This window comes from Notothenia rossii, assembly GCF_949606895.1.
Source record: "Notothenia rossii genome assembly, chromosome: 3".
NCBI lineage: Eukaryota > Metazoa > Chordata > Actinopteri > Perciformes > Nototheniidae > Notothenia > Notothenia rossii.
The window spans coordinates 70,909,949-70,937,839 of NC_136901.1; the positions used below are offsets into that span (position 1 = coordinate 70,909,949).

Genomic DNA, 27,891 nt, shown 5'->3' on the forward strand with positions numbered 1-27,891 from the left:
AGTTAAGACTTTCTTTTGTACTTTGTTTGTCGAGTCTTGCTTTTGGGTTCCTACTGGTTTGCCTAGCCGTGACAGTACGCTGCCCTTCGCTTTCAGGGGAGACGTTTGACGAACAGGAGGAGCAGATGTCTGCAATTCAGCAGGGAGTTAAGGATCTTGTTGGTAACCAAAAGGGTTTCGAGTCCTCCGTTACCACACAAGTTAATCACCTGGCCGAGCAGATCCAGCGTATGCTTACTCACCTCGGGACAGCACCCTCACCCCAGCCTCCAGTGGCCTCTGGAGTGTCCCCAGCTTCTCCTGCAGCCCTGTTTGCCTGTTCAATCCGTCTGGCCCCTCCAGAGAAGTTTTCCGGGGAATCTGATGGCTATCGTCCCTTCCTGGTGACATGTGTCCTACACTTTCAACACCAGCCTGCGGCGTTCCCCACTGAGCGGTCTAAGGTTGCTTTCCTGGTCTCTCACCTTACTGGACGGGCGGCAGCATGGGCAACGGCCGAGTGGTCAAGGGACTCGCAAGTCTGTGATTCTCTTCAGATGTTCACTGACTCTTTAAGAAGAATGTTTGACCACACTTCTCCTGGCAGAGAGGCATCCCAAGTTCTATCCAAGCTTAAACAAGGTAATCACACTGTTGCAGACTATGCCATTGAATTCCGCACCATAGCCGCACATAGCGGCTGGAACTCATTAGTTATTTTTGATGCCTTCCTCAATGGACTCTCTGACCCTGTTAAGGACCAGTTGGCTCCACTAGACCTTATCCCTGATCTAGACTCGGTAATTGCCATGGCTATCAGGATTGATAATCGCCTTACTGTGAGAAGAAAGGAGAAACTCTGAGCTGTTTCCGCCAACGTCTACCACAGAGGGCACTCCACCTCGCCAGCCTCATCTGAGAGACTCTTCCCTCGTCAAGCCCCAACGTCACCACAGAGGACTGCATCCCCCAGCGCAGGAACCCATGCAGCTGGGACGTGCCAAGCTGTCAGCTGAGTAGTGGCATTGCCGTCTTCTAGAGAGGCTGTGTTTCTACTGCGGACAACGAGGTCACATGCTACCAGCCTGTCCACTAAAATAGCAGGCTCACCAGGGAAGAGGAGGGCGCTGGTGAGCCGACTCTCTGCCTCTGGTTTCCCTTCTCGCGTCCTGACCAGCGCCCAGCTACATTTTGCTACAATAACATTAACTCAAGGGGTATTAATTGATTCAGGGGCAGAGGAGAGTCTGATGGACTGGGGGTTAGCTATTGAGTTAAAAGTCAAGACCGAACTGTTGACCCAGCCTCTACAGGCCAGCGCCTTGGACGGCAGATTGCTTTTCAAGATAACCCATAAGACTGAACCCTTAGAAATTGTCATTGATAATCATAGGGAACTCCTATCCTTTCACTTGTTTAACTCAGCTCAACACCCCGTCATATTGGGTTTTCCCTGGTTGAGGAAACACAATCCAAACATTGATTGTTGTTCTGGTAAGACTAAAGGGTGGGGGGAGGAATGCACTACTGATTGTCTCAAACAGGGGGAAAAGATAGCTGTTGGAGGGGCTTCTTGGAATAGTGTAAGGACTGTGTCGCCAGACATTGACTAGAAACCTGAACCTCCAGACTTGGGATTAGTACCTACCTGCTATCATGACCTTGGGGAAGTTTTTAGCAAGGCTAAAGCCATGACTCTTCCTCCTCATAGACCTTATGATTGTGCCAGTGATTTGATCCCAGGAGCGCCTATACCTAAAGGGAGACTTTACTCAATCTCTGGCCCTGAAAGAGATTCCATGAAAGAATATATAGACGCTTCGCTAAAGTCAGGGCTTACCCTCATCCTCCCCTGCTGGGGCGGGGTTTTTCTTTTTGGGGAAAAAGGACGGTTCCCTTAGGCCCTGTATTGACTATTCCCCGTTAAACAACATCACAGTCAAAAATACATATCCTCTCCCACTCATGGTTTCAGCTTTCAAGCAGCTTCAAGATGCCAAGATCTTCACCAAATTAGATCTTAGGAATGCATATCATCTGGTCAGAATTTGCTAAGGTGATGAATGGAAGACTGGTTTCAACACCCCCACAGGCCATTATGAGTATTTAGTTATGCCTTTTGGTCTCACCAATGCTCCTGCAGTTTTTCAAATCCTTGTCAATGACGTTTTAAGAGACTGCTTGAATCGGTTTGTTTTTGTCTGCCTCGACGACATTCTGATATACTCGCCCGATAAAGACTCCCACATCCATCATGTACGCCAGGTTCTCCAGCGACTTCTCAGGAATCAGTTATTTGTCAAGGCTGAAAAATGTGATTTCCATGCCACTACTGTTTCATTCCTTTTTTTCATCATATCCCCAGGTCTTATTCAAATGGATCCTGCTAAGGTTAGTGCAGTAGCCCAGTGGAAGAGTCCTGACAGCCGAAAGAAGGTCTAGCAGTTTTTGGGGTTTTCTAACTTCTATCGAAGATTTATCAGAAACTTCAGCGCTATTGCACTACCACTTCATGCTCTTACATCCCCTCAGGTTCCATTTGTGTGGTCTACTCAGGCCAAGGAGGCTTTCACTCTGCTCAAAAGTATGTTCACCTCTGCTCCCATTCTAACTGTTCCTGACCCAAGCCGTCAGTTTGTGGTGGAGGTGGATGCCTCCAATTTAGGTGTAGGTGCTGTCCTGTCGCAGCGGTCGGAGGAGGACAACAAGATGCATCCCTCTGCTTTCCTCTCCAGAAAACTCTCGCCGGCTGAGCAGAACTACGATGTGGGAAACCGTGAGTTACTGGCTGTAAAAATAGCTCTGGAGGAGTGGCGCCATTGGTTAGAGGGGGCTCAGTTTTCATTCTTAGTATGGACGGATCATAAGAATCTGGAATACATAAGAAAAGCTAAACGTTTGAACTCTCGTCAGGCTAGATGGACTTTATTTTTCAATCGCTTTAATTTTACTTTGTCTTACAGGCCGGGGTCCCAGAACATGAAGCCCGATGCCCTGTCACGTCTATTTGACCCCGAGCCTATTGCCAAAGAGCCTGAAGCCATCCTGCCACTGAACCTTGTGGTTGGAGCGGTGACTTGGCAGATAGAAACAGAGGTGAAGCAAGCTAACGGTGAGAGCCCTGCACCTAGTGGTTGCCCGCAAAATCGTCTATTTGTGCCTATTACCATGCGTCCACAGGTGATCCCTTGGGCTCACACCTTGCTGCTCACTTGCCACCCGGGGGTTAAGAGAACAATATTTTTCATTAAGCAACGTTTCTGGTGGCCATCAATGGACCGAGAAGTTTGGGAGTATGTGGGGGCATGCCCTTTCTGTGCTCGGAATAAAACATCCTCCAGGGCGCCGATGGGGCTTCTCCGGCCACTCCCTATTCACAGCCGGCCGTGTTCTGAGATCTCTGTGGACTTCGTCACAGGTTTACCGGAGTCTAAAGGTAACGCCACCATACTCCCGGTGATGGACCGTTTCTCGAAGATGGTACATTTTATTGCCTTGCCCAAGCCATCAGCCAAAGAGACGGCTGAAGTAACGATGAGTAACGTTTTTCGTGTTCATGGTTTTCCAAAAGACATTGTTTCAGACAGAGGATCACAGTTCATATCGCTGTTCTGGAAGGAGTTTTGTAACCTGATTGGAGCCTAGTCAGCCTCTCGTCCGGATACCATCCAGAGTCCAATGGCCAAACAGAACGCCTGAACCAGGAGTTGGAGACGTACCTTCGTTGTTTGGTCGCTCAGAACCCTTCCTCCTGGAGCAGATGCCTTACCTGGGTTGAATATGCCCGCAACTCGCTTCCCACTGCTGCTACCGGGTTAATCCCTTTCAATGTGCCTATGGCTACCAGCCACCTGTGTTCCAGGAGACTGGTCGCCGCATCTGGAGTGCCGCTCGCAAAGTAGTTATGAGAAACTCTGAGCGAATGAAAAAGGCAGCAGATCAGAGGCGCCGACCAGCTCCCGTGTACAAGCCTGGCCAGAAGGTCTGGCTCTCGACCAAGGATCTTCCTCTTCACGTCGTCTCGCGAAAACTTGCACCTAGGTTTGTAGGTCCGTTTCCTGTGACAAAGGTTATTAATCGTGTGTCTGTCCGTTTGCGTCTTCCCAGGTCCCTGAGAGTCCACCCAACTTTTCATGTGGGAAGACTGAAACCAGTGAAAGAAAGTGTATTGGTTCCCGCAACCAAACCCCCGCCACCCCCCAACTGATGGAGGGCGGCCTGGTTTATGCAGTCAAGCGTCTGTTGGCGGTACACAAGAGAAGAAGAGGCAGACAATTCCTTGTTGACCGGAAGGGTTATGGGCCTGAAGAACGCTCATGGGTTCCATCAAGTTTTGTTGTGGTTCAGGACCTTTTTGACGATTTCTACCGACGCCATCCACAAGTCCCTGGGCCATTGGAGCCGTCCCTAGAAGGGGGGGTACTGTTATGTAGGGCTGTGCAATTAATCGTATTTTAATCGCGATTACGATTATGGCTTGCTACGATTATGAAAACAGCATGATTGACAAAATACGATTACTTTCCTGGGTGCGCTTTCGCCTCTCCCTAAAAGCCCACTCGGCCATGTGGGAGTGATATGTGTTGTGAGTGTTCAGCGCGAGCGAAGATGTCAGAACAAGAGCAGCAACCCGTTAAAAAGAAGGGTCGCGGGGAGATTCCCAGTTGATCGCGAGATGTGTCTTAAAAATAGAACAACAATATTCTGTTTTATCGTTAATGTCCTGTAACATAATCTTCCTGTGCCAGAATAATGCACTTGAACGCATCAAAGCTTTGTGATTTGCCGGCATCACCCCATGTGTCGGGGCGTGGCTGGTGGGCAGTGGGCACTATTTCGCTGACGTTGTCCGTCTCAACAGGAGTCACAGTCCGCACACACACAAGACCGCAATTATGGCAGAAGCAAAAAAGCCCAAAATATATAATTTTCACTCCGAGTGGGAGGATGATTATTTTTTTATCTATTCCAATTCAAAGTCCATCTGTCTCATCTGCAATGCGAGTGTGGCTTTATCGAAGAAGGGTAATTTAGGAGCGGCATTTCAAAACAGTGGACAAACGCTACGCGACAGAATTCCCTCCTAATTCTGCCCTAAGCTCCCAGAAGGTGAGGGACCTGAAAGGACAGCTAAATGCACAGCAGTCTATTTTAACCAGGCCCAACAACAAGAGCAAGGCTGCTACCATAGCATCTTATCGTGTCAGTCACGTTCTTCCGAAACACATGAAGTCTTTCAAAGACGGCGAAGTTGTGAAAGAAGCATTCCTGGAGGCTGCCGACGCGCTTTTGGGGGACAGTAAAAATAACAGTAGCATTTCAACAGGTTTTTGATATAATAAAAACTCAAGTTAGATACCGTTATTAATCAGCTGTAAGTTTTAGTTTGTTTGAACTTATTCATTATAAGTATTGTACAAAATGGTATAAGAATGCAAACATTAAGATCTGTTCTGTTTAAATTGATTATAGTCTATTATCAATTGAGGTTAAGAAACTAGTGTCGCTTGCATCCTATTTTAAAGGCATTTCTTTTTATACTGTAATAAAATGCAACAAAAAATGGGTTTGATTCTATTAATTTCGTCTTTTTTATTGCACTTTGGCAGCAGATTCCTTTGTAGCTTCAGATCTGAGTTGTTTTATTAGTAAGCCTAATTTATTCTTTTGTAGCAACACTATTTTTATATAATGGCAAAGAAAGGGTTCAGAGTCCTTTCTTTTTTCCCTGTGTCATATGTGGCAGCACTGCCACAAGTTCCTCTTCAGAGAGGGTCTTCAGTACAGGTGGCAATATTGTCGCCTGCCTGCGCTCATCTCTGAAACCAGACCATGTAAACAGGCTGGTGTTTTTTGCAAAAAATCTTTAAGAGATGACATAAGCAGCCCTACCAGCATTTGCCATGGTGGCCAAAACATTTTTATTTGGTCTTAAATTGTAGTTAAACATTTATTTCCTGTTACTTCTGGATCATGATGGTTGGCCAGCCTTCAACGTTTAACTGAGTGGAATATGTTGAATATGTTGAACCAAAAATGTTGGCTATATGTTAAGGAGTTTTCAGTAGGTTGTGACAGTGCACTGCAACATATTTGATCTAATTTATTTTGGTCTAATTTATTTTTATTTATCATATTAGTTTAGTATGGTTTTGGAAGTGAACTCCAACATATTTGTTGAGCTTGTTTATTGGGAAAATATTATTTGTTTTAAAGTTCAATAAATGGTCAATGAATAATCGTCAAAATAATCGGGATATCAATTATTGACCCAAATAATCGTGATTATGATTTTTGCCATAATCGCACAGCCCTACTGTTATGTCTCGTAAAATCTGTTAAGTTAATGTTTTTAGTTCAGTCTTGTATCCTGTTTTATTTTGTAGTAACCTTTCCTTCTTGTTGCAGATTACCTCACTTCCTCCCTTTGTGTGTTTTCCCTCCACTGTGATTGTCGACACCGCCCTAATTGTCTGCACCTGTTCCCCCTTAGCCTGCCTATATATAGATTATGTCTCCCTTGTCTTGTTGCCAGTTTGTTTTGTCCCATGTGCCTGACTGCCAACGTGAAGTCCATGTTTTCTGCTAAGAGCTAAGAACCAAGTTTTGGAATTTACTTTATCATTTGCATTGTTGTTACTATGTTAACCTTTTCCTCAAAAGAGTGTTTTTTGTTACCATAACCTGTTACCTCTATGGAGAGCTCACAGTGCCACTTTTTTCAGTAAAGACTTTCTTTTGTACTTTGTTTGTAGAGTCGTGCTTTTGGGTTCATACTGGTTTGCCTAGCCGTGACAGCAGTAGTACCACAAGAATAGTAATTCTCCCATAATAACACTTAACAAATATGATCTATTCTTATGTAACAAGACATGAAACTATAAGTGTTAATTGTGTCTAACTAACTCAAAATTAGGTATTTATATCTAAGAACATGTTCCCTATTTTAAAGTGAAGTCTTGTTCATAACCAATACGTTTGTAATTTGATTCTAATTGACCTGAACAGGTTCCCTATTCTAAAGTTGCCTCCTCTTCACTCTTTGTAAATACATTAACCTCAACAGTACATGAACAAAGTAGGCACACGTTGAAATACAGTATCTGTTTTATTAATGGACCACTAAAGAGGGGTTCAGACACCAAAACATGTCAAGTTTCTCCAAGGCTGAGAACATATGTGCAGCCTTTACTTTTTTTTAAAAAACTGATTTTTAACAGAGTTTATGTATTTGTGATCATCATGCTGTGTGACCTGCTTGTATGTACTTACACAATAGGTGTAATGTTCTCTCTATGTGTTGTACTGTCTCAGTGTGAACAGATTAAACAGCCAGCCAAACTCTTTTGAGAGCCAGGGAATGAGCAGCCATGCTCCTTTATTGACTTATTTGCAGTCCACTGACATTCAAACGGAGTGAAACTATAAAAAAGAAGAAGTTACAAGGCACTTCATGATCTCATACATGCAAGTGTAACATACACAGATTAACACATATAACCGCTAAGTGTAAACAAGGTAAATATAGCTAATGCTAGCTGTGCAATAAGCATGTAGCCTATGGCTAACGCTAGCATGTATGTAACGCGAATGCTAACGCATTTTCTCATTGTGTTTTAACATCCCCAAATGTCATCACATAAACACATTACATGTTACTAATCCTTACAGTGTAAGTATAAGGCGTACACTTACAGTCATTGCTTTCTGACGGTCCGGACTTGACACTTACTCTTCAGGTTGCATAGCGGAAATTAGTAGCAGTCTACTCATGGATGTCTCTACTGCCATGCTATTATATAAATGTGCAAATATGAAACATAGTACAGGTCAATATCACCTTGCTATTGGTAGCTGAACTTTCAATACCCCAAAACATATTCTTAGAAATAAATACCTAATTTTGAGTTATTTACACTTATAATTGTGTGTCTTGTTACATAAGAATAGATCATATTTGTTAAGTGTTATTATGGGAGAATTAATTCTTGTGGTACTACTGCCTAGGCCCATATTGAGGAGAGCATATTAAGACCAAAACTCATGTACAACAACTGCCTTACTTGCAATAAATAAGCACTAATTAGAGGGTTATTGGGGGAAAACTCTCAACTAACTTGTAGAATAGGGTCATGTAGATTAGAATAAGGCATTAATACATGTTTTATAATGACTAATAAAGACCCAATATATTGCTAATATGCATGTTAATTAACAACTAGTTGATGGTTAACTTGTGTACGTCAATATAAAGTGCTAGCTTATTTACATTGTACATGAATGTAAATTATACATAAAAATGAATAGCAAATGTTCGGCTAGCAAAAAAGAAAGACAAAAGATTATTTTTGTGTTTTTCATCATTTTATTAAGGTCTATGATATTTTTAAATCACAGTAATCATTGGAAGGCCTGGATCTGAAGGCACTATTTGATTTGCTAATTTCCCAATGTCCTCTATTTATACACCACCGTGAACACTCTCATGTTACATATGACTGTAAAAAAAAAAAGGAAGACATCATCCGGAGGGAGAGGACGATCAGACATGAGAGAGAAAACTGTCTTGCAAGGCTGAGAGGTCATAGGTCACTTGGTTGGCTGAGGAGTTGCAGCAGTATATATGGGACACTGGCAACAGGTACTGACATTAACCACCGCAGTTTAACTCTGAGATCGGGCTTGTCTGAATGTGTTCTTTCTCTGAAGTCTGTGAATGGAGCTGCAGACACTTGGCCAGTTTAATCCTCCCCTCCACACAGCAACTGCAGGGTTTTACGGTAGTCTCCTGAGGTATCACCCTGAGCAATGATAGATAACGCACACAGAAGGATTGTGTTAAAAAAAGAAACTGTGTCATTGTCTCCTGACATTTGGTCATCATTACAGAGCTGAAACTGGGAAGCGGGATTATTCTTCTCAGTCACACAAAAGCAAAACAATGATTATCATTCATTAATGTTCAATGAGTGGGTGAGTCATGGGGACAAGCAGAAATCGCAAGCCACAAATCAACTAAAATCAAGTGGAATTACCCTTTATATCAGCTGACAGTCACAGATACAGATCTTTATCTTTATAATCATCATTATTGAGCTAAATCTTTTTGAAGGACTAGTTCCTTTTTTTGGGAACTTTGGTCATTTGATTTCTCGCTATGAGTTAGATCACATCAGTACGGTAAATGTTAGCTTAGCTTAGTACAGAGACTGGAAACAAGGGGAAACAGATACCCTGCTCTGTACAAAAGTAGCAAAATCCACTTGATACTACTACCGGGTTTATTTCTCGGATGTTACTGACAATAAAATCTGTAAAATGGGTTAAAAAATGGGACAGACTTTGAAATTGACAAACTGTTTTAATCATATTAAATCATATATTGCAACTAAAATGTACTCCCTAATATAGACAGAACTACAAACTTGGTGAACAAACTGCGTACAATATACACACTTCAGAATACACAACATATAGCAATCCTTGCCATTGCATAAACTGGTAATATTTCTTGCAAAGCCAATTCAGGGCACCCTACTTGCTTGTTTGTATTGGTGTCACGGTAATTTCATCTGTGAATTATTATAGAACTGCTTCCTGTCCCTGTGCTGTCAGCCAATCAGACAGCGGATATAGAGAGGAAGCATGCAAGGGAAATTCCTAAAAACAGCTGTGCAATAGCCACAGACCCATAGTCCACCGCAGGAAGCTATAGATTACCATACACCCCCACCCCAGCACAGCAGCAGAAGAAGGATTTGCAACATGCAATCACACAAAGACCAGAAGACAAAACACCCACACATACAGATGAGATGAAGAAACACAGCAACCAGGAGTGTTAGTTGACAAAAGCTCTGACTTACGATCATAGTTTCTACCTGGATGAATTCATGGAGGGAAACATCATGTGTTTCCTTGAACTCTTTGCGAATGTTGAACAGGTCGATCTCACTGCGGGACACCATGATGCGGATCAGCGCTCTGTCGTCTGTGCCGAGGCCCTGCAGCGGAGACCAATGAAATGTGTTTATTCTGATTGACTTACTAGTAATTGCTACTGGGAGAGCACTCACCATCAATACCAAGAAAGTATAGAAAAAGATACAAAACTTAAATATCTTACATGCATCAATAAAAATAACCTTTTCACTTGCAGCTGGAATCATACATGAATATACTTATACTTAAAGTACCTTCATGGCTTTGTACAGACGGTCCGCAAAATAAGAGGGCTGGTTCTTTACGCTGCGAACTGCAAAGTAAAGAGAGTGCGTGAAATGGCTGAGGAGGAGAATAGATGTTGTCAGCAGTATACAATGCGACACATTTAAAAGTAAAATTAGGTCAAAAACAGTGGTTACCTATTGCATAAAAGGCATTTTTGACATCTCCTGACATCTCCTTCTTGATAATCTGTTCAATGTCCTTGTTGGAGTATCTGACAAACTCCTGGAAAACTGTGAATAGCAGGGAGTGTATTCATGAGCTTGATCAGTTAAATTCTGTTTTTGAGAAACACACTCATCATGTTATAAATTGTAACTGTATTGTATTTATCTTGTCGTTTACCTCTTCTGAGATGGGGAAAGCTTCTGGTGCACAGAATGCTCATGAACTTGTTCTCCATGTCATCAGAGTCAGCGTTGCATGCATCGGCAAGTTCCTGATAGGTTAGGGAGGAAGAACAGGAACAAACACTGAAACCCAGTCTTCCATTTCATATTTAACACAGTAAAACATTACAGTAAAAAGACACACACTAAATCACCTGAGCATCTGCATTAGCTCTTTCCTCATTGGCAGGTTCCTCCTCTCTTGCACCCTGAACAGAAAAAAGATAGTAAGTGCTTTGATCTATTAAATATCACCAAGAACATTTTATTTTTCTCTTTCATTTGTAACATAAGACCATGTGAAAGAACACTGTGCATGTAATGAAATGGACCTTTAGTTCTCTGCTACAGTCAGCAGACAGACTGCAACCAGTGAGTGGGCGTGGAAACAAAACACAGACTAAGTTCTCATGCTGATGAACCTATACCTGCGCAAGAGAAACAAGGATTCGGCAGAAGAGGCCTGATGTGTCTGAATTAATGGCTTCCTCCATAGACTTTGTATAGCCTGTGATGTAAAAAGCTACATGTTAAAGGTATCCTGAACAAAACATTTCTATGCCTTTTGTTTCTGGTATAAAACTCACCAGCCTGATAAGCAGCGTTCATGTCAAGAATTTGCTCACTGCTCCTGGTGACCAGGATTTCGATCAGGGCGTGCTCATCTGTCCCAGCCCCCTGTTTAAATTAAGAGTAAATAACAAAAATACAGGGAAGTTTCACAAATGGGGCCTCCTCATATCTGCTGAAATAAAATGTCAGTTCAGTTTTGCTATTTTTGTTCTGATTGTTATCATCTTCATTCGTATTTTGATGACAGAACTTCCTAAAACTGTATCAATGTCCAAGAAGCGAGGAAGTATATTGTGAAATATGACAGGTAAGATGATCTGATTCAAAGTTCAGTGTGGCATTGACGCATAACTATTCAGTGAGACCATTACAGATTTAGAAATGCCGATGTTTTATATTTAATCCTTTCAATTACTTGTATTTTGCGTCTAGGTCTTCAAAAGGCAAGCTATTCTATTCCACTGCATTCAAATCTACATAATAGGGACATACAATTGTGAAACTATTTTGTACTTCCTGTAAGTTCAGAGTAAAGGTTTCAACAAAAGGCAAGTAAGATAATCTTTATAAATACCTAAAATGCACATGAATTGACTTTCATACATTTTGTCTAATGGTCATGACATTCAAGCACAAAATCTACTTCTCGGGCTTGACATCAACTATCACAGACTTATAATAACAAGCGTTTTTTATTTTTTATGAAGGGGTGTTCCTCACTCATTAGCTTCTCCCTTCACATGTACTGATATCAACCATGTCAACTACTGTACCTCCATTGCCTTCTTCATCATTTTGGCATCAAACTCTGCAGGGGTCAACATGAGCCCAATGATCAGCCTCTCGAGGTTCTTTGATAGCTCAGACTTCAAATCCTTCATCAGATCCTGAGGACACATCAAACACAAAAAGTTACACGAAACAGCTTCAAGGAAATATCTATTGATATGTTTATTGTAACATTATTATGAATTATTTACCCTTCCCAGGAGGGATTTGAATGTCTGTCTGATCTCTTGCCTCTGAGCATTGCTTCTATGTGCAATAATGTCAATGATTGCATCTTCATCTGTTCCTGTAGGTGGTAAAAGGCAAAAACATTAGTAAAACCTGTTTTGAGAAATTGTATCAGTGTAAATGTGCTTTTCAGTGTTACATACCGAATCCCTTCATTGCTTTCCTCAGCGCTTGTGCATCAGCAGCTGGGTCAAAATCGTGAGCAGGACGGAGTGTTGGCCTCAGCTAAAGTAGTGGGATGACATCATTGGAAGTGTGAGATTCAATAATAACAATCCAAACGTCATGCGGCAAAGCAAAATAGTTTAATTTAAATTGATATATTTTGTTATCAAAGCACTAAACATGCAGAACTATATAATATGCAAAAAAAAAAAGTGTTTGTTGAGGGGGAGTGTGCCCTCTTGAGGTTAGAAGCCATGACACAACCTACAATTAAAGGTGGGTAGGCTAAAAAATATCTGCTTTATAGAGAGTTAGTGAAAAGATCTTTTGTCAACCAAAATGCTGAGATTTCTACTCCAATTCACTTCACGGACAAAGCAGGACAAAACGATGACTTGGACAGTGCATAATAACAAAAACGATTTGTATTTGAGTGAGCAGCATTCTGATCCTATCCGCAGTTAAACAAAGAGTTCGCTGTGAAGACATGGCAGTATTATCAGCACAAGTTTGTGACACTGCAAGAAGCAGGTCACTGCAGGGCGGGGAGGTAATTAGGATGCATGCCACTGCCAAGCCAAACATGCATGACACGTCTAATGTGGGAGCAGATGGGGCCCAAACCTGGACTTTGGTCGTGGCACTTGTTTCCCACATCTTGTAGGCTATCTGAGCAGCTTCAGGGAAGAACTCTCCAGCTAAACTGTAATGATCAGTTTGGAACAAGACAAAGCCAGCACCAAGTGGTACACAGTGAGTACTTTTCTGGAGACAGGGATTAATTACTCAATAAACTGCTTTACTTTCAGAAAATCTTATATTACACTCAGAAAACCATCACCCCTGAAAAGTGGTGTTCTATCACCCCCGTCTGGTTGCTGCTGTTGCTTGCAGCCAACACTTACTCATCATCTCCTCCACACAGATTAAGCAAAGTCCTCTTGTAATCCCCCGATGTGTCATCCTGAGGGGTTTATAAAGAAAATGAAGGTAAAGGGGTTATGCTTTGCTGATGCTAAATCAGTAAGAACATATTTTATTAGTGTTTAACCTACCTTAATCATGTTATAAAGTGACTTCTCATACACTAAACGGAAACACTCCCGAATGTCCAACATGTCTATTTCAGAGCGAGAAATCATGATCCTGATCAGGGTGTTGTCAGTTGTACCGAGACCCTGGAAATAAAGGAGAGGAAGTATTCACGGTCAAGTAGCCCAAATACATTTTAAATATCAAGTCAAAACGTTAGATTGCAATCTGCCCCTAAATAAAAAAAACATTTTATAACAACTGTGTTGCCAGGGAATACATGTCCAAAAATAGTTTGAAACTAGACTGAACAGCAATCTTTTACTTTTTGTTTACCTTCATTGACTTGTAGAGGCGCTTTGCATAGAACATGGGAACGTTCCTTATGCACTGGACTGTTAGAAAAAAGTAAATAAGAGAGACCCCTGTAAACTTCACAACTTGACACCAATCATGTCTTAAAGTGGTACTTTTAATGTGTTTCTTACCAACAGCCAGCATTAGCCTCTCAAAGTCCCCAGACAACTCATTCTTTATGCTGTCCTCTATGGTCGTCTCTCCAATCTTCTCGTATGCATCAAAAACTAAGCAAACAGATGACATTGTTATGTCATGTTTTTCATCGCATGACAATTTAAATACCTTAACATTCTGAAAAGGAAAATACCAAGCTATATCAAGATGTTGAACCTTGTAAATATAACCATCTCTAAATCAGTTTGCAAGCATCATCTTTATGAGCATGTTAGCATGCTAATGTTAGCTCAAACCACCACTGAGAACAGCCTCAAAGAGCTGCTAGCATGGGTGCTGTTACAGACGGTCGGTTTTCTTTAAACAGATGCAACAATTGGAATCAACAAAAAGTAACCAACATGTTTTTTTCACTAGCCATATTCCTGAACGATCTTTTATGTACCTCTGTTAGTTTGTGATGCCTGTGTTCAAATTTCACTTCTAAGAAGCAGGCCTTAGGCAGTTTTCTCGGCATTAGAATGAGAAAGTTGGTTTCATAATATGATGGCAACTTTTAAACTGCAATTAACTCCTGAGAGACTTGAGGTCACAGTGGTAATGTATGAATGCCTCACTTTAGTGTAAATTGTCCAGAGAGCATGTGCTCACCCATGTGAAGGTGGGTCTTGCTGCGGTTTCCAAGAATCATGATGAATTTGGCCTCGTCCGTCCCCCACTGCTCCTCTCCGGCTGCATACAGATCCTACACACAGAATGACAAAGTGTAGGTTATAAATAAACACATTTTTTTACTTTTAAGGCGTTTGAAACTGTTCTTATTCTCACTTGTGCATCTTGCTCCACCAGATCGGCATCCACCACTCCTGACTCATCTCTGGTCCCCTGGTAACATCAAACCAATACAATCAGTCTATTGTTAAAGGTGCACGGCTGACTGTACATTTCAGTCATGATTACATCAACTCCTCTGTAAACTGACCTGAAGTAAAACAATCAGTGTCTTCTTAAAGTGACCGGAGGTGTCTGCGATTATATCCTCCTCAATGTCACTGCCATAGGCTGAAGACACGGGCATCAATGTCAAATGTTAAGAGATGCTTAACAAAGAATTAGTTGATTTAAAATGACTTATTTAGCAAGCCTTACCATCCTTGTACGCTGCAACCATGTCTTGAATCTGTTGGTTGTTTCTGGATGCCATGACTTCAATAAGGACTTTCTCGTTGGTTCCAGCTCCCTTAAAAAAGAGCATAACATAAAATGTGAAGTAGCTTCTTCTTTATTAGTTGTGCCTGAAGTATCATAAAGAATTGTACAATTGAAAAAAAGCGTCTTACTTTGACTGCATCATTGATTTCTTTGGCATCATGGTAGGCTGGGGTTCTCATCAGGCTGACAATGAGGCGCTCAAATTTGCCCGTCAGCTCATATTTCAGATCTTCAATTAGGTCCTGTTAGAACGACAACAATATAATTGAGTGCACCCGTCTGCTTCAATGTGTTTTAAGTTATCCTGTAGCATGATAGATAAACAGTCTCTGACAAACGTGTTTCTATTAAAGCAAAACAAAAATCAGTAATCAGATTACCTGTCCAAAGTTGCATTTGTACGCTGCAATGATTTCCTGCCTCTGTACATTGCTCCTTGAAGTGACCAGGTCCAATATGGCTTCTTTATCGCTACCTGAGGAGCACAAAGCAACATTTTCAAAAAACGTAATGACAGAAAATCTATTATTGCATCACCGCCCTGACCACTGCGTGAAATTCCTTATGTGATCATTCAGCCTACGAGTGGGGACGGGGAGCGTTGACATTTCCCCCCCCGCAATCAGAAATCACAAGAAGAATGTGGCACTTACCCATGCCTTTCATAGCATTGTAAAGGGTCTCCGCGTCAGTGGAGGGATCAAAGTCTGGAGCATCTGTTATTATGCCTCTGAACACCTGTAAGAAAGAAATTCAAATTTAGTTTCAGAGGAGAGACAAGTTGTTAGTGCTCATGACTCAAGAACGAAGGGCACAGTGATGTCTGGGATGCATAGACCTCTGAGACAGTACAGAGAAATGCAACTCTGGATGTGCAGTTGTACATTCAGATGCAAGGCAATGCATCTTCTCTGGCTCACTAATCCCTAAAAAATATATAATATCATGGTCCCCAAAGGAGAAAGCCTCCTGGTGATCCCCTGACTACTACTTTACCATCTGCATGATGTTGATATTTTAGTTTTTATTTGAAATTCTCTGATAACTATAGGATTGATACAGTCATTCATGGTGTCGTTTAATTTAGCCAATACTTTGGTTTATGAATAACTCCTTGCAAAACATTTATGAAAAATAATTGTGAACATGTTTGGATGAACATCAGCTAAACATCAGCATGTTAGCATAGTAACATTAGCCATTAGCTCAAAACATCACATGTGCCTGGGTACAGCCTCACAGAGAAACTTGCTGTGTTCAGCATTTGCAGAGGCCGCTGACCTTAACCTAGACAGCTTATAAAGTTTGTACTATCCCGCTTTAACAGTGCACTGGCTTGCAGTAGTTAATTGTGTAAAAGTATCAGGGACAGGACACTGGGACAGGAGGTGAAGCCATGTCTGCTATTACGGCTGACTGCTTGCACCTGTCCCACCCCCAGCTGAGCAGAGGATAGCCTAGGTGTGTGTGTGTGTGTGTGGGTGCGTGTGTGTCGGGGGGGCAGTGGGTCCTTAGGAGCAGCACGGAGTCAGGTTTCACATAACGTTCTGTCATGCAGCACCTCAATAAGGTCAGAGTTTACTAACAAACTCTATTGGGCATGAAAAGAAAATATAAAGCACTACACAAAGATTTTGTTTATAAAATGGGCCCTGGCTTTAGAGGTGTGATGTTATTAGCTCATTCACTTTGGGAAAAAAGAAAGCTAGAAAGCTTGGCCTTCATTTCGAAGGCTCTTACTGCAGCTGCTGTTGTATACAATACTACTGCATTAAGGCATGCAGCCAAAATATGTTCTCCACCCTGGTGAGGGGCCACTCCTCTCTGCTTTACTACAGACCATCTCTCCTCACGACAGCTGGAGAGCTTCACTCACATAGCAACAGGGCTGCAAATACAAACCCCTAGCAACAGGGCTTTAACTAAAGTAATCCCATTTAGTAATGTGTTTGATTAGGAAAAATCCTAATGTGGATTCAAATTGTTAGCTACATTTGTACTCATTCCTCCCTGCTTGTTTCTTATTTGCTAAAGCCACAGCTGTGCAGAGTATAATTAACAGCCAATATTGGTCCAACTCAACTAAGAGCAGAACGATAAGACACTGACTAACATCTCGGACAATACATTTGAAGATAAGACAAAGCCATTGGAAAGATGCTGTCAGCTGTGTCCATTACATGTGTCACCCAACACTGCTGCCTTTATGATAGGGAGGAATCACATGGTGGCAGGTGGCAGAAAAATGACCTCACTCTATCCACATCTCATTCAATGGTACACAAAACCGACCATGTAGCACAGACACAAGATCTGCTCTGCAGTATGATGCAAAATGTTTCATACTTACATAATGCAAGAGGAGAAAGGTCATTTCAACTTACCATTTCTATATTTGGTCTTCTGTGTCAATACTGAGCAGGAATCAATAGTTTCAGGCCTAGAGAGAGACACAGAGAAATGCTGATGTAGGGCTGGATAACAGAATTGCAATACATCCCTGTCCTCTTGAAGTGTCCCCCCCCCCCGTCCCCCTCCCCATTGTGTTGCAGTGATAATGATCCCTTGTTTTCCTCAGTAAACCTAATAAGGTTATCTCTTCAATGTGGTAAATACCTGCACAGGAAACTGACCAAAAAGACAAGCTTTTCGCAGAGACCACACATTCAGTAAGCCAGGAAAACTATTTAGTCACATTTCCTGTGCTGCTATGCAACATAGAAAGCAGCCATTCAGAAAGCATATGGGAACAGCTGCCTGATTATATTTCTCAGTAATCACAGTGCAAAATAACAGTACTATGAGATCAAAGGACAAATGTTTTAAAAATGTAGACTTTGAGCTTTTCCACAGTTTCAATGCAGCACTGTTTGCTTAAAGACATAAGGAAAGCTCTCCCAAAATAGCATGCACAGTTTAACTTAATATCAGAATGAAGGTATGAGGGGGGGGGGGGGTGGCCTCAAGCCTCCACTGTAGGCCTATATGCAGAGCCACACCCTTCTCTGAACCCCACACTACAGAATAGGCTGCTCTAAGTAAAAATACAAAGAACGTTTTAGTTGTAAATTATCTCTCTTTTGCATCCACAAATTAACTAAATAAAATTACAACTGTCTTCCAGAGTTTTACTGCTGTCTATAGTAATTCATTGCCACATCTAACGCTGGATGGTCAGCAAACCTTTCCCACATCACCTTTTCTTCGGGCTTAAGAAGTTTTATAAATAATACTAAATATGGCTTACCTTGTGTGTGTAGGCAGTATCCGGTGAGAGTGTCCTGCTGCTCTGTCCCCGTTAAGCCGGTCTGTGTGCTCCTCCAGTCAGACTCGGGTAGTCCCGTTACGTGTCCTCTATGACGTCACGACTGCGGCGATCTGTCTCGCAGAGGTGTGTGTGAGAGAGATCCTGAATGTAACGGGAAGATGTCTTACAGTAAATACATACTTCAGACGTGTGTTACGTGGTAACATCAGTAACCTAACGCACGGAGGCTGCGCAATTGTACGCACACGTGTTTTCTGCATTCTAGCACTTTGCTGCAAAGCGTGTACCCTTCTTTAAGAAAACATTCAAAAGCTATTTGCTTTAGCATCAAGGAAACCTTCACTTGGGGTTTGTTGAAGGCACTTTTCGCTTTGAATTTGTTCTGAATTTCTGAACTTTGTCAGGTGACTCTGACTGAGAGTTATGTGATTTAAACAGCAGCTTGCCTGCTCTATTTCTGTCCTGTCGGCATCTATTCCAGTAAGAGGGGAATGGGAGGGGGTGGGGGGTGGCCATTTCAGCATTTGGGACTACAGAATTAAACATGATAAAAATGAGACAAATCTTTCACATTGGTGGTAATGTGTGGAAACATACACTTTCAAGCAGTGGTGTAAAGTAACAAAGTACATTTACTCAAGTACAGTTTAAGTACAATGTTGTGGTACTTCAGGTTAGTGTTGTACTGTGAATATTTTCATTTTATGTCACTTTATACACCACTACATTTTGCAAGCCAATGTTGCACTTTTTACTCCACTACACTTCTACAGCTTTAGTTACTAGTTACTTTTTAGAACAAATAAACATATCATTATAGGTAAAAAAAAACATCTAGCAGCACTATGGAAAGTAATTGTAATCTAGTAATTTCATAAATATGATTCTTAAATGTGCCATTATGCTTAACAAGTTATTTTGGTACTTTAAGTATAATTTGATATCAATACTTTTGTCTGTCTTTGTAGTACTTCTTCCATATTTGCTTTTAAGTCTGGAAACAGACATTATTTAGAACTTTTTTTTTGAAGAGCCCCAACATTTATTATATGTGCTGGCTGTGGCTTTGGTGTTTGAAGCAGATAGATTTGTGATACCTCAATTTATCCTTGGTGACATTTTATTGAGTTTGCTGGCCGAAGGGTGGATAAGAGGTGACTTCCAGGAAGCACGGAGGCTTACATACGGCACAGTACCATGAATAGCAGAGGCATTACTCAATATGTTTAGTGTTTCATGTGACTGGAATCCAACCTGTGGTAATATCAATGTTTCACTGACACCCCTTTCACCTCAGTTTACTGTAAGAACATGAAGGAATTATTTGAACCATCACTCTGTATCAACTGTTTGTGTTTATCAGGGAAATAGGGCTGTTTCTGACTTGTTCTTCCATATTCATATCATATTATTTGGCCTCATTTTCTCTCCGCCAGTTTTCAGAGTGAGAGGGGACCTCCCACCTCCGTCTATGAGGCACCAGTAAGTGTTGTACACTGACCTCTCCTGTTTTAAAATAGCATTGCACACTTATCATGATAACCTGACTGTCAGGTGGGACATTTAAAAAGGCCAACCCAACTGTATTAAATTATAGACAAAAAAAATGAGTTATTAACATCCCCATGGGTTAGGAATTGAGATCATTTTAATTGAGATAATCCAGAACTATTAGAAATTGTTAAAACTTTAGTTTTAAATGGTTTGATTGCATCCATGATTTCGCTACTGTTGTTTTTTATTTTTATTTGAACAATAAATGTTTTACATTTCCCAGCAATTTCTCAGAATCTATCATGTATTCTTTATTCAATACTCCTAATAATCTTTCACCACATATCAATGAATGAAAATAAAATCTTGTGAAAACAAAACAACTAAGTGAGCACAAAAGCATTTTTCACATTCTGAATCGGATTTGCTGTTCACAATTCTCACCCTGTGCCGTCCGTGCAATAATGAGCACATTATTATCCAAACTGGTGCTGAGTGAGAAAGGCGACTTTGTAAGTAATTCCAGTGGGAGGGTCACAGAGACTCGGAGTCTTGTATATATCGCAGTAAAAATCATGTTTCCTTCATCCAAGTCAACAGCACGGATATGTTTGCCTCTTTGCGCTGTTTTCACCACACAGTCACCAGCCACTCCTCGTGGGACTGAATACAAGGTAAACAACTTCTGTATCTTCTGAATTAAATGACCATCAGCCAGTTAGATTAAAATCTCTGACCTCTGCTTTAATTTCTGTGTATTTGAGTGAACTGTAGTATGTATCTGTGATTTGTCTTTAATTGCACAGTAGACAGCGATAAATAACACATCAGTGATCATTAACTGAGCTTCACTGGGAAACAGATTAACCCTCTGATCATAAAGCTGCACATCACGAGTGTATAGCTGTTATTGAGTTAGGCATTACCCTACTGTTCCTCTGGAAACGGTATCTCAAACCCTGAGATCTGCAGATAGGCAGCCAGAGCTTTAAATTTCTCAAAGGTACTTTGACCGTACACACAGGCTGCTTTCCCACTCGCCTCCTGTCTGCTGAAGGAGATGCCGAGAGGGATTATGTGAGCTGAAACACCCTGATGGGAGGTCAGAAGGCGAAAGATACCTTTAAAAAAACAAGTGTGCAGCCAGCTTTGTCCTCCTCTGTTTCATTAACTCTAGCAGGCCGGCTCACACCTCCAAGTAGTGAAGGGGTCACGGCTCCTATTAGATAAGCACCAAAACTCCAACACAGCCACAGTGATAAGGTGTAACATATACCTGCATGTAAACACACTTTGAGAACAGTGTGGGATGACGTACCTCTGCATACTTCTATAATAAAAAACATGTTTTATTGAAAGGTGTCACATCAGATAGCAGGAATCTGGCTATGTAGAGTTGTTTTGTTTTGTTGCCACCTTCTTTTTGGGAAGGACACAATTCAAAGTCATAGACGAATATGAACCTTAAAGTCTTGGATTATCTTGAAGGCACAATCATGAAACAATTATGAAAGCCAAATCATCTCTCACGTATAATATGAGTCACATTTGAAAAATAATCAATAAAATACAAGACTGGTCCTCTTTAGTTTTCTGTGGAAGATTCCTAATTTCCTATTTGTCCCTCTCTCTCAGATATTTTAAATGGGTTGACTTATAATTCTTGTTTAGAAATCCATAAAACAGTTTTTAGAGTCATTTACAAAAATAAAAATTGCCTTTTCATTTTAAAAAAGCAGGTCAACACAGGGAATAAAAATGATAAATCAATCTGAGAGGAGTAAATATCTTAGACATGATACTGCTGGCGAGGCGAGAACACCTAACTATTTTCTTTGATTGCCAAATTATAAACCAATCTGCATTCCTCTTACATTCTAACGGAAGTAATTGTGTAAGTAATTGAAGGTTGAGTAAAGTGCAGTTCTCGAGCAGGGCGTTGCTTTGCGCTGTGGGCGGCAATGAAAACTCCAAGCATCAGCAGAATCATATCAGCGGGGTGATAAAGAAGGGCATGTATAACGGAATAATGTGATTTAGGGGAATGACAGGTCCTATTAATGTAATTGTCTCTTCTAAGCACACCTGTGAAGGAAAGACACAGAGGACGTGAGTGAATTCAGTCTTCTTTGACCCTAATGAACATTTAGTGGAATCTTAGTAAAACATGTGAGTAAATTCTTCTAATATAATCTTATAATCTTTAACAAATTGCAATATGTCCAAATCACTATTGTTAATTGGACTTTGCCTTGATGAATAGATCCCTTTGTAACTGTTGCATTAACAAAACATTTAGAGAAAATGTGTTATGCTTGAGAAAATATGTTCTACTGAGGGGCTGACCTGACAATTATTCACTCTAAGGTTCACTGATTCGCCCTTTCTCCCCCACTCCTCTCCTCACTCTTTCTTCTTCATTCGCTACAGCATTTAACCTACCTCCCACCTGTCCCTTTCATCAGAATTCCCACATCTTAACATCCAAACCCAAAGAAGCATGGCGTGCGGCTGTGTGAAGTCCTTCCTGGGGAGTCTATCTCGGAGAAAGCCACTGGAGCCAGACGGGGAGCAGTCCACTTTTAACCGATGTCTCACCACTCTGGACCTGGTGGCCCTAGGCGTGGGCAGCACCCTGGGGGCCGGGGTCTACGTCCTGTCTGGAGAGGTGGCCAGAGACACTGCGGGACCCAGCATCATCCTCTCCTTCGGCATTGCCGCCCTGGCATCCATATTTGCTGGACTATGCTACGCAGAGTTTGGGTCTCGGGTTCCCAAAACAGGCTCAGCATACCTCTACAGCTATGTGACGGTTGGAGAGCTGCTGGCTTTCATCACTGGGTGGAATCTGTTACTCTCCTACGTCATAGGCAAGTTTGATACACTGCATAATATTTTGAATTAAATACCAAAAACAATATAGAAATAATAGAAATCTTGCCAAGTAAATATGTCTAGTCAGAATATGTCTTTACACTCGATATAAGACATAATAACTGAAGAGGTAATTCAGTGAGATATAGGGTCTTGTTTTTAGACAATAACTCTTCAAGACTCTTGAAAACATCTTATTTTGAGTTGTATCTCAAATTAAACAAGTTCTTTAAGCTGCTATGGTTTTTGTAAAAGATGGCTAATCTTGTTTTAAAAAATAAATCTTACTTGATTTAAAAAACTAAAACAAATTCTTATTGGAAAATCACCAACCAACATCACAAAAACTGAAAACTTTTGAGTATTTCAGGTTTATTTTGTTATACCATTTACTGATCCGGGTAAGACATATGTTAGTAAGTTCTCCCAGCTAATTAAGATCTCCTTTATCTAAACATCCCATCTTATTTCAAGAAATCTAACCAAGCAAATCTTCACTTGTTCTATTGGCAGATTGTTTTACTTATTACAAGCGAAAACACCTTGTTTTCATTATTCTTTTACTAGATTTTGGAGCAGCATTTTTTCCAGTGTATTTAGTGATGAACGTTTCTTATAAGGTTGTTTTGAAAAAAGAGTTGCTGGTATACACCAAAGATGTAGAGAAAAAAAAATAATCTATGGATTTAGTCTATGGCTTAGTATTAATCCCCGGCTCAAACTTGTTATTTATACCCTCTAATAACGTATTTTCCACTTATATAACATGTTTCTCACAGTGCGAACATTGAAACTCATAAATGATCAACCATCAGCATGACACTCTTTAAGACTCTTTAACCTTTTACCTCGTCACAAGACCATTTTTCCACAGCGGAAGTTTACTGTTCTTCAGACAAAACACAACTTTCATGCCACTTTCAAATTCATTACTTGAGTGATTGTAATTGTCGCAATTTAACCTCATGAACCAGGATTGTTGTTTAAATTAACTAAGTCATAAAGCGTTGAAGACGTAGGAACTATCACCATCAGTATTTTATGTTTATGACTACACTTAAATGGTGACTCAGGCTGATTAATTTATTGCATCTGTCACTCACTATCTGCAGGAACATCTAGTGTTGCTCTGGCATGGAGTGGGACATTTGATGACCTCATCGGCGGCGTCCTATCCAAATTCTTTGAAGCAAATGCAGCCATTGGCTTCCCGGGCCTGGCACCATACCCAGATGTCTTTGCTGCTGGGCTAATCCTGATACTGTCAGGTAAAATTATGAAAAATATATCATTTGGACGGTAGTAGCAGTGCATTCAAAGAAAGTGACAATTACCATGTTTTCCATCAAGGTATCCTGGCATTTGGAGTGAAAGAGTCAACGTTAATAAACAAGATCTTCACAGTCATCAACATCGTGGTGCTGCTGTTTGTGGTCATCTCTGGATTCATTAAGGGGGACATCTCCAACTGGCAAATCAGTGAAGAGGCTCTGATAAACGCCACAGCAAAATTCAAGTAATGTCAAAGAGCATAATATAGTCTTTGTTTGGGTGTGGGCAGGATCCTTTACAGTAATATTGCTCCCCTGGTTATCTCACCGTACATAAACACATAATGCTTTCTCCTAAATGCAGCAACTTAAGCTCTACTGCCAATGTGACAAGCATATATGGAGAGGGTGGATTTTTCCCCTATGGCATTGGTGGAACGGTGGCCGGAGCTGCAACATGTTTTTATGCCTTTGTTGGATTCGACTGCATCGCTACAACAGGTAAGAGGACAACGTCTACCTCTCAGAGTCCAGTGTGATTAGTATACAGTAAGGTTAGATATGGTAAGATATATACCTGTATAAGATCCTTTACCATAAAAATACAAGACAAAATTGTTCCATTATCTTATGTATTTTTTAAATTATCCATGTTGCCTTCATCATGGCAAGGATTTTGCTCACTGGTGTCGAAGATGGTTCAGTTGTTATCATCTGACCTCAGTAAACTGATAACAAATGTGTCATCACTGTAACCCTGAGAAAGCGCAGTCTGATGAAGGTCATCAGATGTGACTACACACTATAAACATTTTCCTTTTAGTGGAAACAGGAAAAAAACGTGTTTGTCATTCTACCAATTTTCATATTAATGTGATTGTATTATTTTACTGTCATGTAACCCCAAACAACTGGAGGAGGAATATAATTTAAGGTTCTTTCTTTCTTTCTTCGTAGGCGAGGAGACGAAGAACCCCCAGAAGTCAATCCCTCTGGGCATTGTGGCCTCACTCGTTATCTGTTTTGTCGCCTACTTTGCTGTGTCTGCTGCTCTTACCCTGATGATGCCTTACTACCTGCTCGATGAAAAAAGCCCCCTGCCAGTGGCCTTTGATTACATTCTTTGGGGTCCAGCCAAATATGTTGTGGCTGTGGGGTCGCTGTGTGCCCTGTCCACCAGGTAAAAATGACTGGGTGTAAAGTCTGGGTAACGGGGTCATTGGAGAAAACAATGTTGGTCTATGGAAAACAAGAGGTTACACTTGTTTTTTAGTCATGCTCGCCACAGGGTAATTTGGACAATCCACCACTTGGCAATCCATTCAATAACAGTCGAATGGATTGCCATTCAATTTAGTGCAGGGATTCATTGTCCTCATAGTGACTCTAGTGATCCCCGACTTTTCCTGTTGAACCATCACAAGGTCAAACATTATGGTTTTGAGTGAAATGTCTCCATTGACATTTTCAATTGGATAGATCCCCATGAAATGTGATTCAGACATTTATGTTCTCCTCAGGATGATTTGTAGTAGCTTCATCAGGTCAACAATTCTCTTCATCTGATACTTGGGTAATGACTTCATACCTACAACACTAATGATATTCCTGATGTTTGCATGCTTACACTTAACCAAGGATGGTAAACATTATTCCTAATTAACATCAGCATGTTCAGATGTCATTGTGAGCATGTTAGCATGCTGACATCCTTATTTTTGCTTAAATACAACCTCACAGAGTTTCTAGCATGGCTGTAGTGTAGACTCATTTTTAGTTTTACTTGATTTTCCAGATTAAAACTGATACTAATAATTACTATGTAGCATTATTCTAAGCATTTGAAACGGTCCTGGTACTAAAAGCCTTTTGATGAGTGTTGACTGAGCCTGTTTGCATTGTTATCTCCAGCCTGCTGGGTTCGATGTTCCCCATGCCCCGGGTGCTGTTCGCCATGGCAAGAGATGGCCTGCTTTTCCATTTCTTGACCAAAGTCACGGCCAAGGGCAGTCCTGCTTTAGCAACCATATCATCTGGATTTGTTGCAGGTACAGATGTTACAGCTGTAAGTTTCTAGATGCTAAAGTGTTTGGACTAAAAGTAACTCTTAATTCTCTTATTGTCATCTCCAGCCATCATGGCGCTGCTGTTTGACCTGGAAGCATTGGTGGAAATGATGTCCATCGGCACTCTGTTTGCCTACACACTCGTGGCTATATGCATCTTGATACTGAGGTATATTCATTGTATCTGCTTCTTCTCAACCAGGGCTTTATCTAGAAAAACTTAGCCAAACTGAATTTATGTTTCATCTTTATTATTTTTTTAAATCAAGATACCAACCAGATCCATCGGAAGACTCAGACCTACAAATCATAGAGACAAACACCAAGTTCAGCCTCTTTAATCCTCCATCAACCCCTAACTCATCCACCTCCAGAAGAGTCACCATCCTGACCATACTGTCTGGTACGAACGGCAAACATGAGTGCCTTTTTATATTTTAGGCACTTTCCTTTTCTTTACCCCAAAGTTAATGCTTTTGAAAAGTCTTTGTTCCTCTGCTCCACAAACTGATCACTCTTTTTCATATTTTTTCTCCAGTTGCATGTTTGGTAGCACTTTGTGTCATTCTGAGCCAAGCATTGGAAGCTCTGACCAATTTGGAAGTATGGAGTCTGGTGGTTGTATCCATCCTCGCTTTTATTGTGCTGTTTAACACTTTCCTCATCTGGAGGCATCCACAAAATAGCTCCAAGGCATCCTTCATGGTGAGAACATTTCAATTGTGTATCCGAGAAACTAGACACATTTTGTGCATACATTCTAGTTAACATTAATTAGAAAATATATTAATCTCTTCTATTTTCTGCTCACAGGTGCCTTTACTCCCTGCTTTGCCGTTAGTGAGTGTATTCATCAATGTATACCTGATGGTCCAGTTAGGTGGAGAAACCTGGATACGATATGCTATTTGGATGTTAGTGGGTAAGAATATATCTCTGCTTGAAAAGTAAAGTTATTCTATTGAGTTATTCTCTGAACTGTAATGACCCACCTTTCTCTCTCCAGGGTTAGCCATCTATTTTGTCTACGGTATCCGATATAGTGTTCAGAGGAAGCGTCTGATGGGCACCCAGCCAAGGATTGAAACTGTCAGCGGCCAGACAGACATGGACGTTATTAAAGAGGAAAAATTCTAAGCACAGCTTAATAGCGGAAATACATTAAGATGTTTCCGTGAGTAACTGCTTTAAGTGTGAAACAACTGTTAAACAGGCTTATCTGATCCTGCATTGATACATATCTGCAACAGGTGTTCAGTGTTTTGATGCAGAGAAATAGACAGATAGGCCAACTTGTTAACTTTTATTCTTCATTATGATGGAGTTTGTAATTTATCTAAATATTGTCGTTGCCAGCATTGCTTGATGTATTTCTGGATCTGTATAAATTGCCTGTTGTCTTGGAGCCTCTTAATCTACTCTCAAAGTAGTTTACACCTGTGTTTAAAAACAAAAAGGGCTCACACTATGTTCAGTTGATAATTAACATATTATTACTTTGATGACAAGTTTACATTTTTCATATAAATTGTAAAGTGTAAAGATTGTAATTGTATACAATTCTAATTATGACTATGAATAGCAAAACAATATTTTTTTATATAAGATACAAACTTGTAAAATGTAATATCTTTTTTTGCCTGTTTCAAGATGTAATGTATTATATGTCTGTTGTTTTAGAATGTATATATGGAAACTGTACATGTATTCTAGTTAAATATTTTAAATGTATTCCTTAATTAAAAATAAAGAATCCAGTTTTAAGGCGACTGCAATCTGGAGTTCATTTTCTGCAGGGCTTGTTAATTTAAAAAAAACTCCAGTTCCCCTTGCAATCTTAGATACAGATC

At 40.8% G+C, this 27,891-nt stretch overlaps 2 protein-coding genes across 8 annotated transcripts; one reads left to right on the plus strand and one right to left on the minus strand.

Moving 5' to 3' along the window:
- Positions 1 to 8,315: 8,315 nt before the first annotated feature.
- anxa6 (annexin A6) lies at positions 8,316 to 22,410 on the minus strand. 3 transcript variants are annotated; one of them, XM_079669868.1, is made up of 26 exons: positions 22,273 to 22,410; positions 18,316 to 18,477; positions 17,453 to 17,508; positions 15,722 to 15,806; positions 15,449 to 15,543; positions 15,197 to 15,310; positions 15,006 to 15,096; positions 14,839 to 14,918; positions 14,685 to 14,741; positions 14,508 to 14,601; positions 13,871 to 13,966; positions 13,719 to 13,777; positions 13,406 to 13,528; positions 13,256 to 13,314; positions 12,975 to 13,053; positions 12,329 to 12,410; positions 12,149 to 12,243; positions 11,942 to 12,055; positions 11,183 to 11,273; positions 11,024 to 11,103; positions 10,751 to 10,804; positions 10,552 to 10,645; positions 10,344 to 10,439; positions 10,176 to 10,234; positions 9,861 to 9,983; positions 8,316 to 8,780 (listed from the first exon to the last, which is right to left on the minus strand). In XM_079669868.1, the coding sequence occupies exons 3-26, from the start codon at positions 17,453 to 17,455 to the stop codon at positions 8,721 to 8,723; spliced, it is 1,983 nt and encodes a 660-aa protein (XP_079525994.1). In that variant the 5' UTR covers positions 17,456 to 17,508; positions 18,316 to 18,477; positions 22,273 to 22,410; the 3' UTR covers positions 8,316 to 8,720. The 3 variants fall into 3 exon arrangements, with proteins under 3 accessions (XP_079525994.1, XP_079525992.1, XP_079525993.1); XM_079669866.1 differs by having other exon boundaries at positions 8,317 to 8,780; positions 9,846 to 9,983; XM_079669867.1 differs by lacking the exon at positions 22,273 to 22,410 and having other exon boundaries at positions 8,317 to 8,780; positions 9,846 to 9,983; positions 18,316 to 18,523.
- On the plus strand, positions 20,424 to 27,810 carry LOC307032116 (cationic amino acid transporter 2). 5 transcript variants are annotated; one of them, XM_079669872.1, is made up of 12 exons: positions 20,424 to 20,504; positions 22,296 to 22,700; positions 23,817 to 23,972; positions 24,055 to 24,220; positions 24,340 to 24,476; positions 24,933 to 25,155; positions 25,887 to 26,023; positions 26,108 to 26,210; positions 26,311 to 26,444; positions 26,580 to 26,746; positions 26,855 to 26,963; positions 27,048 to 27,810. In XM_079669872.1, the coding sequence occupies exons 2-12, from the start codon at positions 22,331 to 22,333 to the stop codon at positions 27,176 to 27,178; spliced, it is 1,833 nt and encodes a 610-aa protein (XP_079525998.1). In that variant the 5' UTR covers positions 20,424 to 20,504; positions 22,296 to 22,330; the 3' UTR covers positions 27,179 to 27,810. The 5 variants fall into 5 exon arrangements, with proteins under 5 accessions (XP_079525998.1, XP_079525996.1, XP_079525995.1 ...); XM_079669870.1 differs by lacking the exon at positions 20,424 to 20,504 and adding an exon at positions 21,816 to 21,939; XM_079669869.1 differs by lacking the exon at positions 20,424 to 20,504 and adding an exon at positions 21,842 to 21,999.
- Positions 27,811 to 27,891: the final 81 nt, after the last annotated feature.

Bases quoted from the DNA above. Each gene is read 5' to 3' on its own strand.
- anxa6 (XM_079669866.1), bottom strand. The intron at 15,097-15,196 runs GTAAGACGCTTT...CTCTTTTTTAAG, and splicing joins AAATCAATGATGCAGTCAAA to GGAGCTGGAACCAACGAGAA. The intron at 11,104-11,182 runs GTGAGTTTTATA...TTTACATCACAG, and splicing joins GAACGCTGCTTATCAGGCTG to GCTATACAAAGTCTATGGAG.
- LOC307032116 (XM_079669872.1), top strand. From the start codon at position 22,331: ATGGCGTGCGGCTGTGTGAAGTCCTTCCTGGGGAGTCTATCTCGGAGA. The intron at 25,156-25,886 runs GTAAAAATGACT...TGTTATCTCCAG, and splicing joins CTGTGTGCCCTGTCCACCAG to CCTGCTGGGTTCGATGTTCC. The intron at 26,747-26,854 runs GTGAGAACATTT...TTCTGCTCACAG, and splicing joins GCTCCAAGGCATCCTTCATG to GTGCCTTTACTCCCTGCTTT.